General features: G+C 37.9%; 1 protein-coding gene across 8 annotated transcripts in view; it reads right to left on the bottom strand.

Annotated features, from left to right (window-relative positions):
- Positions 1–24,435, bottom strand: part of gek (serine/threonine-protein kinase gek) — a 736,940-nt gene that overhangs the window by 420,058 nt on the left and 292,447 nt on the right. For all 8 annotated transcript variants that reach the window (XM_067151353.2, XM_067151356.2, XM_067151355.2 and 5 more), the window contains one exon: positions 12,094–12,200. In XM_067151353.2, coding sequence (XP_067007454.2) covers positions 12,094–12,200 — 107 coding nt within the window. The remainder of the gene's footprint in view (positions 1–12,093; positions 12,201–24,435) is intronic.

Below are 24,435 nucleotides of genomic sequence, written 5' to 3'. Positions count from 1 at the left end.
TTTTGTTTTTCTTGTATTAATTATGAGGTTCCATTTGCCTAAAGTTTCTGCTAATATGTTGATCATTCTCTGCATACTTTTACCTGTTTCTGCTAGTATGGCAATATCATCAACAAATCTTATAGAGTGTACTCGTTTGCCATTAATTGTGATCCCCGTTGTTTTCTCCTTTATGACTGCGATGGCTTCTTCGATGAACATATTGAACAGATAAGGAGACAGTGGACATCCTTGCCTAACCCCTCTTCTTATTTTGGCATTTTTCTTTGTCCCACTGATTTCTAAATCAGTGTTCTGAATTCTGTATAAATTTAGTATGATGTGTCTATCCTTCCAATCAATTCCTGCTTTATTCATGGTACGGAAACGTTCCCAGTCTACTTGATCAAAAGCTTTCTCTAAGTCGACAAAGGTCACTTATACTTTCCTATTCTTCTCAATTCTTCTCTCCAGAATTAAACGTAATGCCAGAATTGTTTCCGTAGTACCCCTCCCTGATCAAAATCCAAACTGGTCATTATCGATATAGTGTTCTAACTTCCCTTTAATTCTATTCTTGTTGATGTTGAGCAGTATTTTTGAAGCATGAGACAGGAGAGTGACAGTTAGATAATCTGAACAGTCCGTGGCATTCCTCTTTTTTGGTACAGCAACAGTTCTGGTTTTACTAAAGTCAGGTGGGACTACGCCATTCTCATAGCAATGTGACACCAGCTGAAAAAGATAATGTTTCATATCGTCACCCAAGTGTTTCAGAAGTTCTGCTGGAATGTTATCTGGACCGGGTGCTTTCTTTTCCAGGAGACTGTGTAGTGCTGCATTAAACTGTGAAGATGTGATTGAGGGACCCTTTCTGCATTCGTCCATCTCGTGTTCTTTTTCAATGTAGCTGGTTGTATTATTTACATCGTTTCTTTGGTATTCTTTCCAACGTTCACAGATTTCTTCGGTGTTGAACAGGAGATTTCCCATTTTATCTCTGACTATGAAGCTTCTGGTTTTTGGTTTGTGTTTTAGGGTTCTGATACTGAAATATGCCTTTCCACCTGTCCTCTGAGCATGTCATTTTCTATAATCTCGCTTGTCTCCTTCATCCAGTTCTCCTTTGCTTCGCGACACTTTGTTGTGATCTGATTTCTAATTTCTTTGTACCGTTCTTTATTCCCTACTCTCCTCTCCTTATTCCTTTTGCGAATAAGGTTTATGATTTCATCAGTCATCCATGGCTTCCTTGGCTGTAACTGTCTTCTTCCCAGCACTTCCTCAGCAGCTTCATTTATACTACTCCTTATTTCCTCCCATTTTCACTGTCATGAAAAGTCTCTGATAACTGATTAGTTTTCATTTTGTATGCCTTTTGTATGCCAGTGTTCTTTAAACTTTGTGTGTTCCATTTGTGCTGGGTCAATTTCATATTCTTCTTTAGCTTAATGTCACACTTGGTTAATACAAGATTGTGGTCGCTGTCCACATCAGGTCCTGGATAGCTGTGGCTGGATTTAATCTGGTTTCGATATCACTGTCTGACAAATATATAATCAATCTGATATCGTGCATTATCTCCAGGTGCTTTCCATGTGTATCTTCTTCGGACAGGTACTTCAAAGAATGTGTTTGTTATAACCACATCATGCTGTTCACAAAATTCTAAAAGTCTCTGACCTCTTTTGTTCATGTTCCCCAGTCCGAATTTACCAGCATATTTCAAGTTGCTATGTGAACCAACAGAGGCACTGAAATCGCCCATTATGACCACATTATCTTTATTTCCTATGAGTTCCAACAAGCTTTCCATTTGCTCGTAGACTATCTCTACCTCTTCATCGGAACTGTTTGAAGTTGGGCAGTATACCTGAATGATCACTAGATCAACTGGAGTGGCTTTCACTTTGATCATCATCAATCTGTCACTTAGATGATATGTGTTGATCACATGACTGGACCCATTTTCTTCACAAGATAACAGCCACTCCATTCATTCCCGACTTTTCACTTCCACTGTAAATTATTCTAAATTCCTCTGAACAGAAGTCCCCGTTTCCTGACCACCTTGTTTCACATATTCCTATAATATCAAGTGCTGTTTCTTGCATTGGGATTTTGAATTCTTCTAGTTTTCCTGTTCTTAGCAACGTTTTCACATTCCAAGTTCCTACATTGAATTTATTACGCACTTTCCTGCAAGGATTTCGTTGGATGACAACCTGAGAGGCCTTGCAGCCATCCCCTCTCCTCCGGATCTTGGGTTCCGAAGACCATGATCAGTATTTACAGCTTCGCTCAAGCTTCTATCCATGACTGCTAATCTTGGGATTTTGCTTGTGCAGTGGTTTCCCGTTGCCTTCTGCACATCAGGTTAACAGCCGCCCCTAACCTGGAGAACACACACTGCCCACAAGCCGCCCACTATGGGTCAGACACTTGCAGTTATGAATTCCAGTGGCATTTCCTCCACTGAGGGTTCATCGCCCTACTAAGAGGACTCCTCCGCCCGAAACCATTGGTCCGCTCAGTTGGCTGGGTTATTTCCCACCACCCAACACTCGGCGTTGAGACGCTGGCCGTACGGCCTACTCAATTACCGTAGCAGGATATACCTGGCTAAATATGTTTAAATTTATAATCGTGGATTTGGAGTAAAGAAGAATTTTTTGAAATATGTAACTTGTAGAAATTATTTCTTTTTAATTATTGTAACTGATGCATATGAAAAGAAGATTCATGTTCAAAGAGATCTGGGTATTTAAAATTTCCTGTAGTTGTGGTTGTCATCAGTCTGTTGTAAATGGCATGTAAAATTGATAACCAAATTTTGTGTCAGCTTGTACTGCCATGTGGAGGTTCTGATAACGAAATTGCTAGGTTTCGTAATCAAACTCTCTAGACCTTATCAATATCTGGTAGGGTATTTTAATTGGCCAGAATAACAGCCTTTTTCATTGGTGAATGTGGCGATCTGGAGTGTTGTTATTGGCTACTTGTGATCGTACGATCTCCAGTTTTGATCTCCTCATAAGAGCTAAGTCTACTGTCCGCGTCTTTGAGTTCTGATCACCTTTGCTCGACTCGGGTTCTACTCCGTCTGGAGGTCCCCGGTCTCTTATGGTAAGTGCTATGTTATTGCTTTTTACTTCATTTAAATTAATTCTCGTGTTTCGCCCTTTTCTAATTTTATGTAACTTTCGGTTGCAATGTAAATTGTTTTTGAATAACAGAGTTTTCCTCTAGATTTCCACATTCACCAATTTTAATTTTTAAATGACCGTGTCTCGATGGACGGTCACAACAGCATTAGTGTTTTTGGAGGAAATCCTGTGGTTCTAAATTCATAACCTATGTAAATTTAAAAATTGTACAATTCATCATCAGAGGAGCTGTAGTTTTTGATGTTAGTATGTATTTTAGTTTAGGGTACTTGTGTTGGTTTTTTTTCCAAAATTTAGCTGGCCTCCTTTTCTTTAATGTTATATTTTAATTTGTTTAATATATATGTTTCTTAAGGGTAGTTGCCGTGTGTTTCCCTTTCCCCACAACGAGATACGATCTCATAGTCTCATTAGGGTTCCTTCCATGTTCCAGAATACTTCGGTAGTTGTTGTTTATTAGACCTGTAAGTTTAAAGTTCTCGAAATGCAAATTTGGCGTTAAATTTTCGTTTTTTTTTTCCTTTATTATTTCTTATTTTATTATTATTATTATTATTATTATTATTATTATTATTATTATTATTATTATTATTATTTTTGTAAGGGCTCACGAATTCCTGATACAATAACAAAAGCCGACAAAGGGAACACTACCGTAATCATGGACAAAAGTGATTATATCAATAAAGCACAAATGTTTTTTACAGAAAACTTCATAACCTCTAAAAAAGATCTAACTAATAAAATACAAAGCGACTTAAAAACCATGATCAAGAACGTTTGTTTTTGTATAATGACCTTGAAAAATCCAAAATGATTATTATGAATCCGAAGCTTCCCACAGCAAAAGCACTACCCAAGATCCATAAAGCCGACAGCCCCATAAGACCCATTATCAATTTCAGAAATAGTCTAACTTATGAACTATCTCGGTTCATTCACAAATTCCTTAAATCACACTATCATTTTCAAGTCAATACATCAGTGAAAAATTCCATAAAATTCTGCAATAAAATTAAAGACTTTAATTTATCCAAACACCACACTCTTCATTCATTTTATATTACTAACATGTATGCTAATGTGCCTGCTAACAACACCATACAATCGATTAAGAACATTCTTTCCCAATCCAGCAATTTAAGTATAATAATCATTATTAAATTAATGTCATAATGGTCCACCTTTTCAATACTATAATATGCAATATTTTGAATTACATTACTAAACTAGGTATGACTAGTTTCGGCCTTGGCTGCCCATCTTAAGCCTTAATGTAATACATCTAATAACTAAACAAATTTACAAACACACAACTGACATAAAAACAAATGTACAAAAATACAACTGACATTAAAATCTGAGATGAACTATGTGTAAAATTTAAAAAGTATGGTAAACAAATTAGGCTCTAAATTCTTAGCATCTGGAGTATGCTCATCATTCAGACTCTTTCTTACATTAATATTCATGGAATTGTTAGTTCCATCACTGCTAATCATTACAATTTCAATTGCAAAATGGGAACTGGTAAATGATTCTGTTGTCAGATCGTCAATCACCAAATCTACTTGAATGGTGTTAGCAGTATGCAAGCCACTGGATGCCACTGTAAATAACCACTAGCTGACACAGAACTGCTAGATAGGGTTTCCACATTAACCAACGCCGTATTGCTTGTTAAAATTATGCTGAAATGCTGTTGGACACTGTCAAGACGGCACACGAAGATATGGTTAAAACTGACAATTCTTAATTTGTGGCTAGTATAAATTCGCAATTCATTGCGGAGTCCATGAAGTTAACCTGAGTAAATGATGGATAAAATTAGGTAAAATTAATGAACTGAAAGAGAGAGCATGTTAGTTAAATGACATACGTTATATGAGACTTACCTCTCGTTGCGACATGCAGTGCGTGGCTTATTGTTGTGTGCCTCATACTAACGCAAGGAGAGAGAGGCGGGGCAAAGGGAGAGGGGGTGGGGCAGGGGAGAGGTCGGCGAAAGGTGAGGGGGCGGAGGTTAGGGGCGCGGGGGGGATTAAAGCGGGGCCGAAAGATGTGGGAAAAGATATGACTGCTGAGGAAAGGTGCTGTGAATATTATGAAAAACTGAATTATGACTTGTTGGTTTGAAGTTTCTAAAAATGGGAATTAGAAAGTCAAATAGGATACCTGGCTTTTCTGAAATGTCAATAAGATTATGATTTGGGTTAAAATATTCATCTATATGTATGAAGCAGCTTTCAGTAATGTTAAGGAAAGGTCCTTTGTTGATGATTTTGAGAATTTCCATATCCCGTTTTATGTCTGAGAATTTGTGATTCTAGCCATGCATATGCTGTCCTACAGCTGAAAATTTACTATATTTCATGGCATTGACGTGTTCCGAGTACCCTGTAGTAAAATTTCTCCCGGTCTGTCCGAAGTAAGAAGAATTACAACTGTTGCAAATAATCCTGTATACTCCTGAATTTGAAAAAACTATTGAACTTGTTTATGGATGTGGCATTATGTCAGACTTGTGCATTCCTATTCCTGGTTTTGAAAACTACTTTCACATCGTGCTTTTTAAAGATGTTGGTGACTGTAAATTTGTTCGGTGAACGTGAAGATAGAAAGGGGAGGAGTTGTTTTGTTTACCTTTTTTCAAAGTGGTAGAGGGACGATATTTATATTTATTGATTATTTTTTCAATAAAGAAACTGCTGTATCCATTAGTTTTAGCTATATTATGAATGGTGCTCAATTCATTTTTGAGGTCTCTTTTAGACATTGGAGCACTGAAGGCGCGGTACACCATGTTGTTTTACGTTGCTCATATGTGAATTTGGGGGTGTGAAGAATCTTGATGGATTGTAGTGTTTGGGTGGGTTTTGTGAAAATCTTATATCTTAAGTAGCTTGGGTGCCTGATAATAGTTAAGTCTTAAAAAAAAAATTTCCATTCAATTTTGGATTCAAGTGTGAATTTTATATGCAGGTAAAAGTTATTTAGATTAATGAGGGTGGTAGCAGTGTCTGTGATGCTCTCATCCATAATTACTATGGTGTCATCTACATATTTTGCCCAGAAAAGGATGTTGTCAAAGTTATTATCCATTTTGGTGTGTTCCAAAAAATCCAAGTAAATCTCGGTTAAGATACCCAAGGCTGGCGATCCCATAGCCAATCCTTCTTGTTGATAAATAACATTATCAAAAGTGAAATAACTGTTGCTTATAACTAATTTAAGCATACAAATGAAATCCTGTATTTCTAATATACTTAAGCCACTGTATTTGCTTAAATTGTTTTGAATGATGAGGTATAACTTGGAGATTTGTATGCTAAGATACATGTTTACAATATCAAATGAGTGGAGAGAATGACTGGATTGAATGTTCTTTAATTTATCGATTGACGGATTTGTTCGACAAACAATGATAGTTCCTTCTTAAAAATCTCTGAATGAATTGTGATGCTTTAAGTAAAGGACTCTGTCTATAGTTAATGATTGGGCGAATGGGGACGCAAGTTTTGTGCATCTTGGGGAGGGCTTTGATGGTGGGTAAACCTGGGTTCATATTAATTAATTATATTTTTTTTCTTGATCTGTCAATAGATATGAAGTATTCTTGAGGGTTTGCTTAAGCTGGTGTTGGATTCTCAGGGTAGGATCCTTCTTTACTGTAGAGAATGAGCTATCTTTAAAAAAAAATATTTGTTTTACTTACATATATGTTTTTGTCCATTATGTCCTTTATATGCTTTGATAATTATAAGATTATCATCATCATTGATTTTCTTTTTGAGAGCATGTAATTGCTTTTGTATGAGAATTGAATCCTTGTAGCTATTGTTGTCACGAGTAGTAAGGGGTGAATTACGAGAGTTAATATTGTTATTTGGTTTAAGAATGGAGTTTAAATTCCTTTTTCCTTCAATTCTTACGTCATCTTGTTTATCTGCTGGCAATTTGCTAAAGAATAATTCTGCTTCTACTGTTGTAGTGAAGGCTTTGTTCAGAATGTTAAAATTAGGCAAATTGTGTTTAGGGCCCTTGGCTAAAATGGAACTTTCATCTTCATTGAATGGTACCTTGGACAAATTTATGATTGGAGTTTGAAATTGGTTGGGCATGTTAGGCCTAGTGCTTTTGTTGGTTTCTTTAGTATAGTTATTGTTGAGTTAGAGTTCATTAACCCCTCAGCGCCGACCTCTATACGTGGTATAGACCCATACATGGTTTCGCATTTACGGCTATAACTCAAAGAGTTTTTTAGTTATGGATATGCAAATTGTTTTGTTTCCAAAAAGACATTCTCGGCTTTATCAGTGTTGTAAATAAGAATTTAAAATCGTTAAAATGTAGTTGTTTTTACAAGGATAATTATTTGTCAAGTAAGCCTGAGCACTAATCTCTGCTTTTTAAAAAAGTCTGTTTGCTTTATTCTTTCCCACAGAATAAAATAAAGAAATGGTTATCTGAGAAGTTTGTCTTTTCGCCTGATGTTCTTTGCTCTAATTTTACAGCAAGAGCGCAGTTTATTTATTATATTTGTATATATTTCTCAGTTTGTAATATTTTCGTAACTACCCATGAGCGCTCTGTGTAGGCATCAGTTAGTGCTGCTTTCTGTCATACGATACGAGAACCAGTTGGTCATGGTAAATATCTAGTTTGAAAGATGATGTCTCGACCTTTTATCTGATAAATGTATCGAGTTGGTTTGTTTTGTCATAAATGTTATTCCCCTCATTCAGTTCCGTCCTGCTGCTTTCCGTCTCGCTGCAGCTTCATCAGTCCATGTGACGTGCCGCGCTCAATGGCTAGCCCCAGCCGTGGTTTGACTGACAGTAACGTGCTTAAAATATTGTATAATTCAGATGGAAGTTTAGTCGGAAGTAGTAATGACAGTATTAGCAGCAGTGATAATGAAATAGATGATGTGGATAGGGAGGATGCAGTGGTAAATGATGAGAGTGACGATGAGGAGGAACCAGTACTTTGAAATTTCGTGTAGGAGACTATAGATAATTATACAGGTAAAAGGGAAGTTTTCAACAGTGAATTCTGATTCTTAAATTTTCTAACAATATTCAGACAAGTCAAAGGGACAGGCATTGAGCAGTTATCTTATCGGGTTCAGCTGGTGGAAGGGCTGTTTACAAAATACGCTCGCTCGGGCGGGGAACGATATATTCAAGACCGGCGCGCATCAGATAATAGAGTTCCAAGGTTGCAGGAAAGACATTTTATCAGAAAATTAGCACCCAAGAGTGAGAAATACAAACCTCAGAGACGGATCGTGTGTTCAAGACACGGCAAAAAGAAGACGTCGGTGTACTGCTGCCAGGAGTGTGACTTGAAACAATTATGAAATTATCTGTATGTACATAGTTCTATCATAAGGAATTCAAAATTTTGTGAATATCGGGCTACTCTTATACTTGTTGTAACACTAAGTGAATCAATGTATTTCAGTCGCGCGTAGTGGAAATCTCATCCGGCCACGGGGTAGGAAGCTCTTTAAATGGCTGCGACGCTGAGGGGTTAACATATGCAGCTTTTTCTATATGGTTTGTTTTTTCTTTGATAATATAATAAATAATCTATTGTCAAGTTGAGCTTAATGTAAGTTCCACTGAGAATCCGAAAATAAACTTGCAGTTTCGAGGTGAGTCTCATATAATCTATGATTAAAAAAGGAATTTTTCTTGTACAAAATTTGATCTCCTCTCTAAGCCAAATCTTATTTGTTGTAGTTTGGGTTTTAGTAATTTGAAAAGAAGAACCATGATTTTTTAAATTGCTTTTAAGAAAGTTGGGTGTCAAATTGTGAGCGATACAATGTTTCAGAAATTAGATGTCTTTGCCCAATTTGGCTATTCTGACTTTAAGATCTAAATATAACTAGGCTTTCTGTTTTGCCTGGTTGGCTGGACACTAGTTTAGTTAACTAGTTAACTAGTTTAGTAATGTAATTCAAAATATTGCATATTATAGTATTGAAAAGTGGACCATTACAGCATTAATTTAATAATTATTATTGTGATCACAATTCAATATGGATCAAAATCATAACGTTTATATCCTATAATTTAAATATAGGCGAAATAGATGAATTTATTCGGATCCTGAAATTAACACTGAATAACAATTTCTTCACTTTCAATAATGTCATTTACCAACAGATAGGTCTCCCCATGGGGTCACCAGCTTCAGGGATCCTTGCAGATATTTACAACAATCATTTAGAACATTCTCACATCATTGGTGAGATTAACGGCATTCAACACTGGACACGCTATGTACATGACACGTTTGTTAGTTTAGACTCTCGTGTTACCAACAGCAATACAGTACTTGAATTTCTCATTTCCCTTGATCCACATATAAAATTAACCATAGAGTCAGAAAACAATAATGCCCATAATTACATGGACTTAACCATTACACGCAACTGCAACACCACTATATCCTTTAATATATACAGGAAACCCACCCACACCATCAATACCATCCATCAAACTTCTATGCACCCATACATACATAAGAAAGCAGCTTACAATAGCATGGTACTCAGAGCATTAACTGTTCCTTTACCTCACAAGAATTATAAAAAATAAATTAATACTATTTACAATATTGCAGAACAGAACGGTTTCAACAGAACCTTCATCAGCAGAATCAGCAGCAGATATAAAAGCAGACCCAAGACTACCCTAGAAAAAGATTCCACTCCTAAAGAGAAGTTTTCCACTTTCACTTTCAATAATAGTAGCATTTACCAAATTTCTAATATCTTTAAAAAACACAACATTAAAATAGCATTTAGAAACTCCCACACCAACTTCAAACTCATTTTCAATCCACACACTGTCAACAACAACAATAATAACTTTAATAATTGATATTTGAACTCCAGAGTTTGCAAATTAGAATGCCAATCCTGTAATTCCAGCTATGTTGGTCGAACAGGCCGCAATTTCGTCATACGATACGTCGAACATTGCAATGCTCTCAAATATAATCGTTTTTCACCTATGAGTGAACATCATAAAGAATCCAGTCACGAATAAACATCAATAGATAGAGATCTTAAGATATTGCATTTTGAACAAAAAGGCACCTTGCTCAATGTTCTCGAGAACATCCACATCTATTTACATCAGTTTATGAACCCCTCTCATAATTTAAATGAAATCAATGAAAAAAAGAACATTCTACTTGAAACATTAATTCCATATATTTGTCAGAACTTCTATAACAAAAACAAAACCCACCTCCATCTCTCCAACTCATCACCACTCCGCCCTCTCCCCACCAGCCCTGCACCCCCGTTCACTCCGACCCATCCTCGCAAACACAGCTGAGCTAATAACATTCATGATCATAAGAACAGGACCGTTAACTTTGATCGAGAGGACAACCACTATCTTCTCTAACACAGCTTCTCAATTTTTTCGCTGCCCTCCTGACTATTTAAAGAAGGCAAACACACCTAGCCAACACTGGAAACAATCATTGAGAACGTGACCACTAAAACTGAGAAGATTAGGCCTTTTGAGAGTGCTACTATTCTAAAATTTGAAATTCATTGGCAGTTTTCCATCACGTGTCACATACATTTCACCTGGCATGTGTCTCCTCTCAACCTAGATTCTCAATTTTTTCGCTTCCCTCTTAACTATTCATGGTGATTGTGACTCTACGAAGAGAGACTGTCAATTCTGAATTTTTAACAAAGTGATTTTATCCTGTTTTTTAATTATATCACACTGCAAAATGCTTAGACTAAGAGGTCCACAACCTCACTTATTGTTCATTTCCCTCTTAACTCATATATTTTAATTCTTTTCTTTATAGGTTATACACACTTTTTAGCTTCAATATTGTAAAAATGTTAACTTTTTTCACTGAAGATTTCTCAAATGAGTTGAGTATTACTCCATCTAATGATGGAAATGGGTATATATGTGAATTGTTTTTTATTTCCATCATGTCTCTCTTGTTTTTAATTTGTTCCTTCATTATGTTTCTAACATATTTTTAGCTTCTATTATGTAAATAAATGTAACCCCGTTTTTTCCCCTGAAGGTGGCTCAAACGAGTCGAAACATGTTTGACTTTTATTACTCCACCTAAGGATGTATTTATGTTATGTACTGAACAGGAGGACACATTAAATTTTCCTTTGTAAAGTGAAAAGCATCAATACTGAACGATTCTAATATCTTGTAATCTGTCGACCTTCTTCAACATTCAACAATTCCACTCAGGTGGTGAAAAGGAAAATAAGGAGTTGAGGAGGTTGTCCATAAACCAGTTGTTGTATGTGGTTCAGGGGAGTTGATGTTTCTGATCACTACATGAGCTCATACCCCTTTACATGTAAATCGGTTAAGGGATGGCACAAAATGTTTTTCTGGCTTCTGGAGGTATCCATGGTGAATGCCTGCCTTCTCTTTAAGGAATCAAACCCTAAAATGTCTCATCTGAAGTTCACAAAAAACCTAGTAACCCAACGTGTTTCATAATACATCTGCTAGTATGGCAAAAACTAAATGAAATAATTACAAGTTGAGCGACATTATGGCTACGAAAATATTCAAGGGCCAAGGGTAAAGAATCAAATTGAAGCAAAAAAAATTGTTGGGGCATATCCGGGTTTTTTAAAAACTTGGGGCACAGAACTCTCAACATACGTAAAGCCTACATAACTTTGTCATCAAGTAATTATTACTATTATTATTGTTATGATCATGTAAGCTTGATTATTCATCACCTAACAATGATGGGAAATAATAGAGGATAATACACAAGTAAATATGGTAGACTGCAGTGTACAAAACATGATTGGATATTGGTGTATTTTTAAATTACATAAAAAATAAACACTCTAACTTACAAGAAATACAAATGAAAAATAGGTAGTTACGAAAACTAGAATGCCTGTACAAACCTGTCGGTTACTTCTGTGTATTCCGTCATTGCTAGTTTACGTTGACTTAAGGCATCTTTCAATTCTTTCTCTTGAAGCTTTAATTTCTCTTGAGAATCCACTTTGTCCTGAAAGAATTCCAAAGCAAATTGTAATTAGGCAAGTGGCAATGAAGAGAAATAAAAAGTTCAAGGAATTAAGGATATGATATTTCAAAGTACCAAGTGTCCACAATTGAACTGACGGTATTCAGCACGGCACAGCATGGGCTGTAATGATCGTAGGAGTCTGAAATTTCATAGATTTGCTAACTAAGCAATGCGCTCGCAAAATATCCTACAAGAATTATTAGTCCCAAGTCTTGCCACCAGAAGACATATATGGTGCTGTAGGCAGTGGTAGGGTCGCAGAATAAAAGGCAGAAAATATAAAACACATGATAGTGGTGGTTCTGGCATGTTTATTATGATTTATGGTTACAAACCCTGTTCAATATGGTCTCCCAACTCAGCAACATGCTGCATCTATAACACGGTGTAGTCAACAGTTGCCCGCAGCATATCAGGTGACATAAGAAGCACATATTGTTGTATGCTAACCTTTAGATCAGGCAGAGACCGGATATGTCCCTGATAGATATGATCCTTCAAATGTCTCCATAACCACAGCCATATGGATTTAGGTCGGGGGATCTTGAAGGCCACGCATCTGGAATATACCTAGAGATAATACGGACGTTACTGAATGTTTCTCGCAGCAAATCTTTCTACTAATGAGCGACGTGATGTTGCCCCACCTTGCATGAAAATAACAGTGTGGTTACAGTTGCTTTCTTGCAAAGCTGGAATCATGTGTTGCACAAGGAGGTCCCTATAACCTGCAGATGTCACTGTACACCTAACAGGCCCATGAGGGGTCATGTCCTCAAAGAAAAATGGACCAAGAATGAAGGAGCTTGTAAAATCACACCAAACAGTCATGTATGCCAAAAGCAATGGTTGTTCCTGCATAACATGTGGAGGAGTTGAACCTCACATGCTACAGTTGTGGAACATCTTGGGGTTTCAATTTTTGAACAGTTTCAAGTTTGTACGGATACCGGTATAAAATGTTCCACAAAATCTTGTGATCTGATGACTGGGGGAGCGACAATTCATGTGACACAACTCAAGCACTGGTTGCAGAATTGGAGGCATATACTGCAGTCAGCTACAACAACTTTGCAAACAACTCTACGGGAATGGATCGCCATCCTCTCCCTAGTGCGACACCTAATTCTCTTTCCTTGAATTTTTGTTAATCATGTTCTTTAGCTCATTAATTGACATGGGATCTCTTCTCAGCTGTTTTTGTTGTGATATTCCTGCAATGCAGCGTTGCTATTGCTGCCAATCTGGTAAAAAACTTCAATCACACTGCACGGTCTCTCCTCTCAATAGCCATCACATTTCATCTGGAAAAGTTCAACTGTAAGTTTCAATGAACATTCATTTCACAAATGGAATCAACATGTGTCACCAAGCAACAACCAAGCAACTGACACAACGCAAGTTCACCAAAAGAACATTCTGGCGTCAGAGATACAGAATATTGCACATTCTGACTGCTTGCCGCGCCATATTTTCACCTGGTAACAAGACTTCGAACTATAACATTTGTAGTATAATTCGTGAGCGCACTGCTTAGTTAGCATACCTATGATATTTTAGAATCCTACTATCATTACAGCCCGTGCTGTGCCGCGCTGAACACCATAAGTTTAATTGTGGACACCTGGTACTAATCATATCTCTGTCATGACAACCAATGAAAGAATGCTGATCTACGGAAATCTTTCCGTATTTTTTCATGGTTCTCTTTAGATTCACAAACACTAAAACTGCTTCAATTGCCATAAACACCACACACACTGCATTTCTTGCATATATCACTAATTTAAATTACTGTCGACATTACTGGAGTAAAATAAATAATCTCTTGGAGGCTTAGAAATGCAGCAAACTTCTGGAACTATCAGAATTTCAATGACAAATTATGAGTAAGATACTGCTACTTCAGACAATTATTATTTATTTATTCATTTATTTAACATACGATGCATACAATATAATAAGAAATACATTTTTAAAATACTCAATTTACAGCATTACGACCATTTAGGCAATATCACTGTGTTTATTAGCATTGAAAATCTAAGAGCTATAATGTCTTTGTATTTAGGGCAATGTCTGTCTGCCACAACATGCATGAAAGGAATAAAGAATGTAACACAATGGTACATTAGTGTTAACGTGGTATCATATATTTCTCAGTCATCATCATCATCATCATCATCATCATCGTGTGCAGCTCCTTGGCTGAATGGTCAGAATAGCCGCCTTCAAGTTCAGAGGGTGCCAGGTTCGATTCCCGGCCAGGACAGACATTATTTTAACATGAAACTGTTAATTACTCTGGCTCAGGGACTGGGTACTGTTCGCAACATCTCTACACCTCATACACTACACTCAACACAATCCTCCACTACAATAACATGCTGTTTCTCATACATGACAGATGCTGCCCACCCTCACTATGGGGTCTGCCTTAAAAGGGTTGCACCAGGCTACCAACAGCCATATAAATTCATCATCATCATCATCATCATCATCATCATCAAATCCAGTTTCCAGCCACTGGATTATAAGGCTGTCCAACATTACCTGTTTTTAAGTATCAAGTTAATTTTCTATACTAAAATCTTATCAGTAATGATTCAAAAATCATCAGCAGGGAGGTCATCTGAAGGTTTTGAAATATCAGGCATAATAAAGGACAGACTTTTTAATAAATTAGTTTTTCCTTATTACACTAGGATTCGAATCCTGAACTGGCCAGCATATAGTCTTGATAAAAACCCCATTGAACATGTACGGACTACACTTGGAAGGTGTGTAAGACAACGTGACACCACCACCTTGGCACAACTGAGAACATCATTAATAGAGGAGAAGGATTGCATACTGGCAGAGGCCATCCAAGAACTTGTGAACAGTATGCCTGACCGATCAGAAACTGTCATAAAAGTTAGGGGTTGAAATGAAACACCCATTTTTAGTGTCCTCATGAAGAGCAGTACAAAAATTAACTTTGTTTTACTTGGCCATAAATTTAATAACAATTTACAAAAACCAACTGAAAAGAAAACTTTAAACAAACTTAACCATTTCAAGAATTGCAAAATATAAGGAAAAATAATTGTGAGTTAGTGTGTGGTGTAAGTTTTAGTATTTTCTATAACAAAATATCCAGCTATTGTAAAATTTAAAATAATATTGGGAAACCAATATATTTTACTGGAATAGATTAAGATTTTACATAAGAAATTTAAGTGTTCCACTTTTCTGCCAGTCAGTATACTTTCTGTACACAAGTTTGTGTTGAACATCTGAACACATCGTTGCAGGTTCATTCACAGAGATAGTGACCTATTTCACATATGCAGAGAAACCCCATACAGATGCACAACTGGTTGTATGTTGCACCGACACAGATAGGTCTTAAGGTGACGATGGGATAGAAGTGGACTAGCGGCGGGAAGGGAGCAACTGTGGCCTTAACGTATAGCCCCAGCATTTGCCTGGTGTGAAAATGGGAAAGCACGGAACATCTTCACGGCTCCTGACAGTGGGGTTTAAACCCGAATGCAAGCGCATAGCTGCGAGCCCGTAACAGCATAGCCAACTCGCTCGGTACAGTTAGTTGCTTCTGAGAATTGTACAACGTGTATGCAACTGTTGCTTGTGTAGTATTGTGTATATTGCTTGTGTATTAACACTAGAACCGCCAGAATATATTATATAGCTTGAACCACCAAAGCGATAATTTGACCGCTTTCGAAATTACATTTTCGTTCTCCACACGCACAGTTCCTCATTATTATCGTTTTGCCTCTGTTTATGTACATTGCTTTATGAGTTTCAACACTGGTTCATCAAAAAAGGACGCCATGCACTCGTTACACTCTCGTCAGAAACATGCTGCTTTGAATATGGATTAAGTACAGGATTTTCTTTCCAGGGGGTATGGCGAGTAAACCTACCAGGTGTAGTCTTCCCAAAGTTAGCTACAGTTCACTCCGTTATGCCATCATTACCTAATGACTCATTATATGGCCATGGGAGGCTTTTACCTTGGTTGTTGCGCCCCCTATAACAGCATGCTTTATGGGTTACCGTTTCTAGATAGATAAACAGATATGGTTTATTTTAACTAGCAAAGTTAGGGACACGTGTCCCTGTCTTACACTTAACCAGTGAAATACATAAATAACATAAAATAAAAACATTAAAATATTGAATAAATTAAAAAAGGAGACTGAAATAAATTACTATGCTACTATGCTATCCTACTGTACATAAAATATCTATTATAATACACAATATAAATTAATATTTTGCTTCTTAAGTACAATAATAATATATTTTTTTTTTGCTATTTGCGTTACGTCGCACCGACAGAGATATGTCTTATGGCGATGATTGGATAGGAAAGGCCTAGGAAGTGGAAGGAAGCGGCCGTGGCCTTAATTAAGGTACAGCCCCGGCATTTGCCTGGTGCGAAAATGGGAAACCACGGAAAACCATTTTCAGGGCTGCCGACAGTGGGGCTCGAACCCACTATCTCCCGATTACTGGATACTGGCCGCACTTAAGCGACTGCAGCTATCGAGCTCGGTAATAATAATATAATACCTATGAAAAGATTAAAGTACAATGAATAATAATAATAATAATAATAATAATAATAATAATATAAACCTATTATTATTTACAGTCACGGCTGTAATAGAATAACTGATTACGTGTCGGTACTCAGCCAATGCGAGGAATCATTATACAGTAGAAGTCCGCTATAGCGAGTATGGCATATAACGAGAACACCGTTATAACGACAACTTTTGTTGTCCCTTCAAAATTCCTATATTAAACTTTATATTATCCTTCGGTTACAGCGAGAGCCCTATCACTGATGCATCCGTTATTACAAGTGATGAAGCGCGCGTGATTTTTTCCATTACCGATATTTGTGCACCCCAGCGATTATGTTGCATGCGATCAATTACCTTCAGTATTGTTTCTCCACTATGTCCACTAGCAAGTTCTCTCATTAACATTCGAAGGCGATGTCGGAGTCGATTAGTAATACCCATCGACTGCTGTTCCGTAAAGAAAATTTGAAACGAAAGAGAAGATATTTTTGTAATAAATGCGTAAATAACGTGTCCAATAACAGTTCTTAACTCGTTAAAAATAAACGCTGACTAAACGGATGCTTAATTTTAATGCCTAATACTGCAATTAATTAAGAATGAGATACACCTCGAGATATGGCAAAGTTCATAATTAATTTCAGAGGTAGGTTTATAATTTCACGCATCTGGTTAAATTATGGAAAGGCTATTATCGTGTAAATATATAGCGAGAAGGTCATAATTTCTCTACTGTCGCTTGAAGTGTTTTTTCATCATATGTATAGTACGGTTAAGTTAATATAGGTGACGCTGTTTGAATAAGGAATCTGAAATGTTTGCCACAAAATTCAATCAAATGCCTCTTTATTAAACATATATTATACATTATACATATTATATACATATTATACAGGTTCAATTTTAAGTTAATGGTTATTAAACACTCTGAAGTGTAGAGTAATTGTGCAGTCACAAGAAAATATGGCATAGGCCTAATGAAAGCCAATATTTGGCGTTAGCGTAAAGACAAAAATAGCTTTAAAAAATGCGTACTGTACAAAAAATGTATTCAGTGGTCTGCAACAAGATGAAATTGTAAGGTATGTGAACGAAAAATGAAAGGGCGGGAAGAACTAGTTCGTTGACCTTCAACGTCTGCGATTAGGCCTATACATTGCTAGCCGCTGAAGTTGGCCAAACTCGGCAAGCGCAACGTGTGTGTAGCAGTAGCCAGTTATATCTGACGCTGAGTAAAAGTAACAGTTTTGTAGATAGCACAAGAATATATTCCTGATGGATTGTTGTATAATAGAGGCGCATGGAATAGGTATTGCTGGCAAATTTTTAATGGGTTCTCTTCGGTATAATAATGCCAATCTTAAGTTAATGGTCATTAAACCTGCGGAAATAAAGAATAATTGTGCAGCTGAAAAGAAAAACCAGCATAACGAAAGCTAATGTTCAGCGCCTAAAAATAGTCTTAAAATGCGTACTGTACAACAGAGGCATTCATATGATTTTACAAAGCATTTTTTTAAAGCCTGATTTAAATTTTTTGAAGGAAAAGGTAGGGTTCATTTTGGATTCTGAGAAATACGGTACTGTAATTTTTTTCAGAAAGAAATTAAACATACTGTAATGGTTATAGCATCCGCTATGCCAACTTGCTATCGGCCGTATCAGCCCCACCCCCCCTACGCTCGTCCGGGCCAATCACGAGCAGCACTTAAGTGCTGGGCGGGCCCTTCTCTCTTCTCTCTGTGGTCGTGCCGCATGGGACGACGGAAATTACTCGACTATCATTCTGGAGTCTTCCATCTCGCGAGGTTCCTGGATACATCTAGCATCCAGACAGTTCCAGAAGGGTCGGCGCAGCTATATAAGAGAGGGGTGACTTGCCTGGAATCAGCGAGAGTTACACGGAGTGAGTGAAAGCGAGATTGAGTTCGCTGGTGTGAGTTAGCGAAGAGCACAGTCAGTGATAGCCTGGGCTTAGATGTCAGCCTGATGGAGTATCTGCCTGTTGGAGCTGAGGACTCGTTCCTGTTTCCCTGGTGTGTGTGTGTGTGTGTGTGTGTGTGTGTGTGTGTGTGTGTGTGTGTGTGTGTGTGTGTGTGTCTCTCTCTCTCTCTCTCTCTCTCTCTCTCTCTCTCTCTCTCTCTGTCTTGGGGCCGGCTGCTAGAGGAGAACCTGCAGTGTTGTGGAGCAGCGTGAAGGGAACACTGGGTGCCGACGTGTGCGGACTGCGAACGGCGTTCAACGGATTGAGTGAACAGCGGATACTATCCCGACCTGCGAGACCGACGTGTAGGCAGTGGACCGTGACAGCGCTAATGAGTGTGACTTAGTGGCTGAGTGAGTGTAGTGTAAATAATCAATGACTCTGTGTGTGTGTGTCATTGTAGATAGAACATGAGAAACTAAGAGAGAGCGCGCGAACCGTGCAAGTGTACTTGTGTAACTTGTAATCTCGGCTATCATCTGTGTGTGTGTAAATCTGTTATTGTAGTGCTAAGTTAATAAATCTTAGAAATAGGACGCTACCAGGTTCTGTACTAATTTATTAATTTATTTACCCCGCCAACACGTTACAATACACTTTCACATAGTATTGGATTTCGAAAAATAACAAACAAGTAAGCTGTAGCGTAGGTATCATCTGCGGAAATGCATTTTTTAACAAACTGATTGCCGTTTCATACCGATTATAATGTGTATACACATTATGTATTGTACCAGGAACTGTTCCAGCCCTGTACATTGTTTTATAATTGCCGGAACACATGGAAAAGGGATGGCGATAATATGTGTTCGTATGCCCGACATCTTGTGCGAGCGCAATACGAAGTTCCTCATGGCAAGCTGGACACGTCACGAGCAAGGAACCTGCGGGTGACGTCACTGCCACGTTTTGCACGCCTCTCTCTCTAATGTACTGGAAGAAAAATTTCTAACTTTTCAGTCGATAAAGAGATATAAATGAGACATACATCATCGTGTAGCTCATGTTCTAAACGTAAACATATGTTAATTTCAATAAAATCCATCACGGCATTCAAGAGATATAAGCGAGAAAGGAAGCACACTTCCCCCAGTGACGTGGCAAGCAACCTTGCAACCATAGGTCATATGGAGTATAAGCAGCAGACCAGACCGTAGCAAACCAGTTCCCATTCTTCACAGCTGGCTCACATGTCATGCTGCACACGACGAGTTGAACTCAGTATTCATCTTGCCGGAACATCGTCATACTTATACAATTTCGACTGCAAGTTGACACTTAAGTTTCTGTGAATACCTATGAGTAACTTATACATTGCTGGACTTGCAATTCGCCAGATGTTCAAACTTAGGAAATTAACGTGTGTATAACATCAAAGTCATAAGACTTGTAATATTACATTCACAAAATGTGTGATTGTGGAGTAGTGAGAACCCCCAAACTGTAAAGGAAGTGTCATTGCATCCCTTTAAGGTAAAGGTATGGTGTGTGGTAAGCATGCGGTGGATAATGGGGGCCTATATTTTTCTATTATTGCACGAATTCAGAAAAGAGAGACAGAGAGAGAGAGAGAGAGAGAAAATTGTGCATCCAATTTTTAATGAACTGACATGGGAAGAAGAGTATTATGGATATTTTCAACAGGATGGTGCCACAGCCCATACCATTCTTAAGTATAAACATTTTAGGTTTATGGCTAGCTACGGCTGTGAGACCTGAACTTTGGGAAAACAAGCACAATCAATACTAGAAGCTGCTGAAGTGTGGTTCTGGAGAAGACCGACAGGGAAAAGTTGGACAGAAAAAAAAAAGACTAATATCCAAATCTTGAATGATGTTAATGAGACACGGACCTTAATTTATTCAACAGAAAAGAGGAAAGCTAAATTTCTTGGACACGTCCTAAGACGTGATACATCTCTCATACCTTAGGAACATAATCACTCAGCTGGGTTTTGCTTCCTATGTCACGATGAAAAGGACTGCTGAAGACCGTCGGATGTGGCAAGGCTTAGCCTTTAGATAATGGATTGATAGTATGGCGCCATAGATCAGTCTACAGCAACTATTTTAATACAGTGTGGCCTGGAAAGAAGTCTCTTCGACATCTGGCTTTTTAATCACGAGATGGTAAGGTGATGTTATAGATGATTCATGGCGATTGAAATAAGTCAGCTTTTTCTTTTACTGCACAAGCGTTTCCAGTTTTAATTTCTTCAGTATATTCAGTGTAATTCAATGAGGCAGGCCACTTCAACGTACAGTGACAGTATTTTGCTCCCACACAGGGTTAGTTATTGTGCATTATTCTCTATCTGCCCAAACCTTCTGTTACACTCTTTTTCTGTATAGCAGTGGTGGAATGTTTGTAGCTGACAATGAAACACATGATTAAAGTGAAATTTAAGATAAATAAGAATAAGAAAGGTGAATCTCAAATTGCTGGAGGTGGCAGATTCTCCCAGAAGTATTAAAAGTGAGTGCCAGATATTATCTACTTGCATGTACATACCATTTTGAGTTACATGGTCAAAGTTAAGCAGGTAAGTCTGAAAAAATTCTCCACATTAATTTGAGTGTAGTAGGTCAAAAGAATTTTGGTTAACTTAGGGCCGATTCTACCACCTAGGGACAAAAGTGGCGCATAACTTGCACTCCACATAAAATCATATTTCCGTTTGATCCCTTTCGTGTAGCGCTATCAGCAGCATAAAACGTAGTTACCTGGCATGTAACTTATCAAGCTCTGTAAGGGTCTGATAAGACTTTATTATTATACCAATATAGGTAGTTGGTCCGTTATTGGACTTGCCAGGCAAGTTTGGGAGCTGAACATTATTAGCTATATTTTTAGCTGAGTACGTTGATAACAGCATAATCGGTACTGCATTGCAAGAGTCTGAACATTAACGCTTCTCTTCAGTTGTAGCGGTCCCATCAGCCTGTTGCAACTAGAGCATCGGACACACGTATTATATGTTAAGCTTTCATGAAGAAACTCTAAAAGGATACAAAATCAAAACCTATTTGGAAATCATGTGAAATGGGCTTTAGTTTCCCAATTTTTATTTTTCAGTCTCCAGACACCAGGTATATGTTAGCATATATATATCTGAGTTAATCCAAACGTTCTCATGCGGTAATGGCTAAGGCACTTGCTTCGTAATATGAGGTACATAGATTCAAGTCGTCAATGCCGAATATTTTATTTTCGTAATTAGCTGTTTTATTCATCTGCATGCCTGTTTTCATTTGTTCTTTTGTCTTTCTTTCTTTTCTTCTTTCTTAATCGTTTACCCTCCAGGGTTGGTTTTTGCCTCGGACTCAGCGAGGGATCCCACCTCTTTTGCCTCAAGGGCAGTGTCCTGAAGTGGAGACTTTGGGTCAGGGGATTCAGCTGGGGAGGAGGACCAGGACATCGCCCAGGCAGTCTCACATGCTATGCTGAACAGGGGACTTGTGGGAGGATGGGAAGATTAGAAGTGATAGACAAGGAAGAGGACAGGAAGCAGCCGTGGACTTAAGTTAGGTACCATCCTGGCATTTGCCTGGAGAAGTGGGAAACCACAGAAAATCACTTCGAGGATGGCTGAGGAGGGAACAGAACCCCCCTCTGCTCAGTTAACCTCCCAAGGCTGACTGGACCCCGTTCCAGTCTTCATACCATTTTTCAAATTTCGTGGCAGACCCGAAAATTGAACCTGAGCCTCTGGGGGGTGACAGCTAATCACACTAATCACTACACCACAGAGGCAGACTCATTCTTTTGTCGACAATATATTTCACGGAAATGTTTGATCACAATATTATGTCGACTAGGAAAATGCTTTATATGTGTGCTACTTGTGTAGACAATTAACTCTAATCATCACTGAACTGCAGTTAGAACTGTCAGCCAGGTGGTAGATTCCCTATCAACTCGAAAAAGATTTCAAATAGCTTTGAAATCTCGCATACATTTCCCTTGATAACCTATTCCATCCCCAAATTCCTATTCCTATAAATGGATATTCACCCCAATTTGATCCTTATCTTCGAACTTTATCTTCACAAAGTAAAACAGTAGAATGAAATACACTGTCAATAAATGAAAGCATGTGGAACTGAACGAGGTCACAGAGCTAGTTGCAAATAGAGGATCATGGAGATAATTCACAGAAGCCTGCAGATAGAATGCTCAAAAGGTATGCTCCATAAGGACGATGTGTGTGCATACGTCTATGGAAGCATTTAAAAAAGAGTTAAGAATACGGCAGGCAACAAAAATAAATTTGAAATTAAATTAAAAAGATGAAGAGAACCTGCATACCTTCTATTTCAGAGCGAGTGCCTTGACCATTCTACTACAAGAATACTTTCCAAAACACTGCATTATATGACAGCTCATAACTGGCGTAAGAAAATGTAAACATTAAAAATCTAGAGATTTTAAGCCCTATTAGAGACTGATTCAGAACTCATAGATTAACCTCATGAAAGCTTGGCATAAGTCGTTATCCGTAACTCTACAGACTCCCCTTATTAGGCTTGTTGGTGATAATCAGCAGATGCAAGAACAGGAAAATAAGACAATCTAAATAAGCTTCATACATCTAACAATAGATAACACCTTAGTCGAAAGCGATAAATTGCTGAAAATCAGTCTAGCCAGCCCCGTATATCTGTGTCTAGCTCTGGGTAGCTACCTACCTAGTGCTTACGCGGAGATGGTAGCACGCAAGCCAAAGTACTTGCTGATTCACACCCCCGGGTAGTTTACCTCCTGCGTAGATGCCATTTAGTGTACCAGCAGATGGCTGAACTGGCCCTTAGTGTATTGAACATAATTTAAATTACAAATTTGTGTGGTGGCACAGATTTGCTGCTAAAGACAGTTTTACTTTTATTTCTTCTCAAACTAATTTTTAGCCTAAATACAATGTTCAATAAATCATGACAGCCAGTACCGGAATCACAGAAATTTTGTTCTTCATTTTTTTTTAATGTCAATAGACTTACTATGTGACTTCAAAGTTAGAAATCAATTCTTCAATTTCTAATACAAACCAAAACGTCAACTCAAACAAATAAAAATATACTTAATTTAACCTCTCATAAGGTAATCTAGTAGGCTCTACACTACCAACTCTTTAAACATTCCTCACAGTGTCTGGAATCCTGCTTAATGCTCTTAATTTAATAACCAAACAAACAATACAGAGAATTCTTTTCCCTGGGAGTAAAGCTCAGGCCAGTTTTGCTGAAACTTTGAAGTATTTTAGGTTCTTGCACTTTCTCTCCACACTCTAGTTATTTAGCCTAATACCTTCATGATGGATCCTTTCTCTGGCCTGTTGGTACCGTTGAATACACAACGAGGCATTTTCACCTACTCTGTGAACTTTTTTTCTTTTTTTCAAGCTGATTTACGTCGCACCGACACAGACAGGTCTTATGCCAACGATGGGATAGAAAAGAGCTAGGAGTGGGTAGGAAGCAGTCGTGGCTTTAATTAAGGTACAGCCCCAGCATTTGCCTGGTGTGAAAATAGGAAAGCACGAAAATCTATTTACAGGGCTGCCAACAGTGGGGTTCAAACCCACTATCTCCCGGATGCAAGTTCACAGCTGCGCGCCCCTAACCGCATGAG

This window comes from Anabrus simplex, chromosome 7 (genome assembly GCF_040414725.1).
Source record: "Anabrus simplex isolate iqAnaSimp1 chromosome 7, ASM4041472v1, whole genome shotgun sequence".
NCBI lineage: Eukaryota > Metazoa > Arthropoda > Insecta > Orthoptera > Tettigoniidae > Anabrus > Anabrus simplex.
Note: the sequence above shows the minus strand (reverse complement) of the source record. Positions and strands in the feature narration are given on the sequence as shown.